Source organism: Mus caroli, chromosome 7 (genome assembly GCF_900094665.2).
Source record: "Mus caroli chromosome 7, CAROLI_EIJ_v1.1, whole genome shotgun sequence".
Taxonomy (NCBI): Eukaryota; Metazoa; Chordata; class Mammalia; order Rodentia; family Muridae; genus Mus; species Mus caroli.
The window spans coordinates 28,040,349-28,045,255 of record NC_034576.1 but is presented as its reverse complement, the minus strand read 5'-3'; the positions used below and the strand labels follow the sequence as shown (position 1 = coordinate 28,045,255).

The 4,907-nt window shown below is 52.9% G+C and overlaps 2 protein-coding genes across 2 annotated transcripts in view; both read right to left on the bottom strand.

The window, feature by feature from the left end:
- Lgals4 (galectin 4) overlaps positions 1 to 814 on the bottom strand; it is an 8,373-nt gene extending 7,559 nt beyond the window's left edge. Inside the window, exons 1-2 of the mRNA XM_021166186.2 lie at positions 416 to 814; positions 106 to 194 (exon numbers count right to left, since the gene is read on the bottom strand). Coding sequence (XP_021021845.1) covers positions 106 to 194; positions 416 to 460 — 134 coding nt within the window. The 5' untranslated portion in view covers positions 461 to 814. The remainder of the gene's footprint in view (positions 1 to 105; positions 195 to 415) is intronic.
- Positions 815 to 2,288: 1,474 nt separating this feature from the next.
- The window catches only part of Ech1 (enoyl-CoA hydratase 1), a 7,486-nt gene continuing 4,867 nt past the window's right edge, over positions 2,289 to 4,907 (bottom strand). The window contains exons 5-11 of the mRNA XM_021167024.2: positions 4,483 to 4,607; positions 4,357 to 4,405; positions 4,119 to 4,183; positions 3,244 to 3,314; positions 3,077 to 3,148; positions 2,670 to 2,820; positions 2,289 to 2,533 (exon numbers count right to left, since the gene is read on the bottom strand). Of these exons, the coding sequence (XP_021022683.2) occupies positions 2,429 to 2,533; positions 2,670 to 2,820; positions 3,077 to 3,148; positions 3,244 to 3,314; positions 4,119 to 4,183; positions 4,357 to 4,405; positions 4,483 to 4,607 (638 nt within the window). The 3' untranslated portion in view covers positions 2,289 to 2,428. The remainder of the gene's footprint in view (positions 2,534 to 2,669; positions 2,821 to 3,076; positions 3,149 to 3,243; positions 3,315 to 4,118; positions 4,184 to 4,356; positions 4,406 to 4,482; positions 4,608 to 4,907) is intronic.

Genomic DNA, 4,907 nt, shown 5'->3' with positions numbered 1-4,907 from the left:
CGAAAAACCAAAAAAAAAAAAACAAAAACCACCTGGCATCAGAGTTAGGGAAGGCGAAGGCCCCTCCCTGGGGTGAGCGGGGAAGGGGGTTGGGGACTGTCTCACCGTCTCATGTCCTCTTTGGCCGTTCCTTGGATGTAAACTGACATCCCGACACTGAGGCCACCTGGGATGGGTCTCTTGTAGGGCAGAGTCTGTAGAAGGGACCAGGTGAAGAGCCTCAGAGGTTGCCTGCTGGCCACAACCCTTTCCTCTCACCCCAAAGACCCTCAGTCCCTTAAGCGGGGGAGATGAGACTTAGGGTAAGTGGCTAAGGATATGGGTCAGTAGGAGAATACTTGCCCAGCATAACAAAGGGATAAAACGAGAAAATGGGGCTGGGGAAGAGAGGTGTGGGCTCAAGTGGGCATCTCACCGGATTGTAGGTGGGCTGGTAGCCCGGTGCTGGGACATAGGCCATCTTGAGAGTCTGGGCTGATAGCTTGCCTGGAGAGAAGAGATGTGTGGGAAGTGGTGGCTGGCTGCAGGTGGCCCTTATACTAGAGGGAGTGGCTGGCAGGGAAGAGAGTACATGAGGTCTCTCTGGTGGAGACCTCTAGGGCACACCCTTGTCTCCCATCCTAGCAGGGATGCTGACCCTCCCACGGCCCAGACAGGGAGGAAGTATTTCTGAACTTTGCCCTTGCAAGGCTTTATCAGAACCATAAAACCCTGCCCAGACGACTGTTGGCAGAAAGAGGGTGGATCAGGTGGGCAGGGCAGGGGCTAGGCCACCAGGAATGTCTGAACAGGTGGGCAATAGAAGCAGAGTAAAGGAAGGGTACCTCCTGACCCCACATGTGATATAACAGGGGCCCAGTGCACTCGCAGCTGGGGCCACAGGTTCTGGGTTCCAGTTCTGCCATTGGTGGCTGGCTGCAGGTGGCCCTTATTCTAGAGTGACTCCAGCACTTGGAGGCAGAGGCAGAATTACTTGCATGCTCAGGGGCAGCCTTGTCTGCAGAGCAAGACTCTTGCCTTAAAAAAAAAAAAATGCTGGGCACCGTGGCAATGAGTTTAAATCCTAGCATTTAGAAGATGGAGGAAGGCAGAGTTTGAGGCTCCCCTGCAGCATCAAACTGGGGAGGGGCAGCTAAGTGGCTTAACAGTTAAATAGTCAGTTCTGGAACAGCCAAGGCTATGTAAAAGACCCTGTCTCAGAGAAAGAAAGAAAGAAAGAAAGAAAGAAAGAAAGAAAGAAAGAAAGAAAGAAAAAAAGAAAGAGAGAGAGAGAAAAGGTAGGAAGAAAGAGAGAAAGGCAAGCAGGCAGGCAGGAAGGAAGGAAGAAGAGGGAACAGAGAAAAAAAGGGAAAAAAGAAAAGAAAAAGAAGCTGTGTGGTGGTGGCNCACGCCTTTAATCCCAGCACTTGGGAGGCAGAGGCAGGTGGATTTCTGAGTTTGAGGCCAGCCTGGTCTACAAAGTGAGTTCCAGGACAGCCAGGGCTACACAGAAAAACCCTGTCTTGGAAAACCAGAAAAAAAAAAAAAAAAGAAGAGAGTGGGCTGGGCCAGAGCTCAGAGGTGGAGACCTGGTCTGGCTTATGTGGGGTCCTGGGATCCAGCCCCACCAACGCAGGGAAGAAGAGAGCAAAGCTCACCAAGGTAGTAAGTGCCCAACTCGGGACTTGGTACTCAGCACACAGAAAACACTAAGTAAATGTTTGACCTCTTAGACTCATTCCAAACATAAATCCAGATCACTCATGGATAAGAAAACAAACAGACGGGGGGGGGGGGGGGGGGGGGGGGAAAGCAACTGGCCAGATGTGGTGATGCACAGTCTGGGGTCATTCTCAGCTACACAGTGAGTTCCAGGCCATACTTGTCTACATGAAACTGTATCTGTGATGGGAAGAGAATGANCTTCCTCCCAAATTCACACTCACTAATGAGCAACAAAAGCCAGCATGTCTGTAAAGGGCTGCGGAGACGGCAGAGGGGTAAGAGAAGAGCACTCGCTGCTCTTGCAAGGAAAGAAAAAGAAAGAAGGAAGAAATGAACTGATTGGCTCAAGATTGGTAGCAATGAAGTCAGCTCAACTCCATGGCCCTACTGTGCGTCCTGGGGAGTGACACAGCTCACACAAGGGCGGGCACAGGGAACAGGTGTCCCTTTCAGCCTTTCTCTGTTTCTGTTCTTTAAACACTTCCTCTTAGCCGGGTCAGATTTGCCCTCCTCCCTGCAGGCCCAGCTACCCTCCCTGGAGCCAGTGCCTCTGAGCCCCCACCCACTGCAGTAAAGACACCCCGCTGTGTTGAAACTTTATTGTTCACAGTGAAGATAAGGTCCCAGGAAATGAAGAACTNAGTCATAAAGTTATACACCGGGACACCCCATGGGAGGAGGCCTGGCTCCGTGGAGACCTCCTCTCTCAGGGTCAGGAAGACATTCAGAGCTTGGAGAAGGTGATGTTTTTTGTGTCCNTCTTCTCCATGGCTGCCTGGACTGACTTGATGATGTCTTGGGTCTGCAGCATGCTCATGTTCCAGGTGGCCTGGATCAAGGATGTGGGAAAGACGGGAAGGCGCCAATCAGAGCAGTGCGCATGTGCAGATTCTCCCCACTCGCCAAGCCCGCAGTTGTTCACCCTGGACCAGGGCGCACAATAAATGGTGTAGGCAGAGCCTTACCATGTAGTCAAGGCTCTCGTCCACAGAATGGTCTCGGGAGTAGATTAGATTGATTTTTGACCCCTGCACAGCCACAGGGCTCTTGCTGGAANTATCGGCTGCCAGGGCAAAGGCTGCATTCAGCATGNCNTCCTTATCTTGGAACACGCGGCTGCCAGGGAAAGATTANGTGAGGGGGACATCCTCTCCCTGCCCTGTGGATGACCAGGTGGCCTCCCAGAGAAAATGGGAAGCCCCAACCAAAGGGTTCAACCACATCCTCAGGCTCAGAAGTGCAGACAGGCACTCCGGCAAAGGCCATCTGNTCTCTGGAGTGAGGATACAGGAGACCATAGAGCCCCAATCTGCTTAGATGGCCCTGTCTCAATGGCACTTCCCTGCCATCAGCTAGCCAATCAGGGCCCTACCTGACCAGCCCACTGTCCAGGGCCTCGTCAGCCATCATCTTGCGGGCNGAGAAGGTCAGCTCGTTGACCAGGCTACAGAATAGGGAGAGCAGATCAGAAGACCCTGTCAGCCTGAGTCTGGGGGGTGGGGGCTGGGCTGGCCCCTCCTCCATGGTCAGCTGCCTCACCTCTGGTTCCCGATGACCTTGGGCAGTCTCTGCAGTGTTCCTACATCAGCAGCCAAGCCCATATCTACCTCCTAGAGAGAAACACTTATCAGTGTTTGCTTGTTGGTTCCAACTCGAGTTCAGGGCATCACGCATTGCTCGCAGAGGCTCCGCCACCCTCCAGTTCTGACAACCTCAAAATGCGCTGACCATCTGGCCCTCCAGCTTGCTCAAGAGGCCCTTTCCAGAACCCTGGGCGCCACTCTACCCCCTACTGTCTCCAGCATAGCTGGCAGTCCCAGCTCTGTCTTTCTATGTACAGAACACTAGCTCATTCATGAGTGTGCCCATGATGGCATCCTGTACAAATGAGCTTACATCCCCATTATGTTGCTGGGCAGAGGCAGCTCAGAGCTTTTTTTCCCTCATGCCCACCTTTCTAACACGGGTGGGATCCTGGAGGCAGAGAAGGTGGAGTACCAGCTCTTACTGATCTCTTCTGACTCGCAGAGTGATGTGACCAGATGCTTCAAGGTCCTGCTGCCCTGACTCCACACATCCTCCTCAGGATGGACTATACCTTGAATGGTGGGCTACCTACAGTAAACCCCTTCTCTGATAAGTTGCTTTTCCAAGTACTTTATCACAGTGACAGGAAAAAAAAATGCTCACCACTCACACAATAGCCCCAGCTGTCTTAGGCTCTTGGGTGCGGAGACTACAAGCTGTGCCTCTCCATGTCGGCCTTGGTCTGGAGGTATTTGGTTCTGACGGACCTCCTTCTAGGAAGCCCTCAGAACCCTCTGCCTTGGCCTGCACTGGCTCTACCCCATCCAGCCCTCGCCTGAGGTTGCCTATCACTACAGGGGTTCCAGAAGGCTCAGGAAGTGTCTCACCTTGACCTGGAAAAAAGCATCCTGAGTGCAGTAGCGAATGTCACAGGCAGAAATGAGGTCCACACCTGGGAGGAAAGGCCAGGGACAACAGATAAGGACAGGAACCAATTTGTCCTCCCAAAACACAGGACAGAGTCTAACTAGCCACAGCTGAGCTGAGGCCACTGGCACAAGTGGAGGGGGTAGCAGCCTCACGACTAGTTGGCGCCCAAGAGGTGGCCACTGGCTACAGACTAACCTCCGCCAATGCAGCCTCCGTGAATGGCAGCAATCACTGGCTTGGGGCACTAGAATGGAAAAGGAGAGTTGTCAAAGCTAGCAGAGGAGGGGTAGGCAGAGAGGATGCCGGCCAGCTCTGAGTCACCTTCTCAATGACAGTGAAGGTCTTCTGGTACTTGCCGATGAGGTCACGGAGGTACCAGGCTATGCGGGCTGCATCATCTCCTGAGGGCTGCATGAATTCGGAGGCCAAGTCCATGAGGTCAATACCTGGTTGAGAAGGAGATGAGAGGTTATGTAGCATTCAGGGTCACTCACTAACCCAGTCAGAGCTCAGAACCCAGGAGCTGTGGGTCCAAACAAAACATCACCATGGCAGAGAAAGAAACTCATGGAGGTCTAGGGGATCAGGGATTCCATGTTGTGCACCATATATATATATGTACATATGTTTTGTTTTGCTTAAGACAAGGTTTAGCAGCCGGGCGTGGTGGCGCACGCCTTTAATCCCAGCACTCGGGAGGCAGAGGCAGGCGGATTTCTGAGTTCGAGGCCAGCCTGGTCTACAAA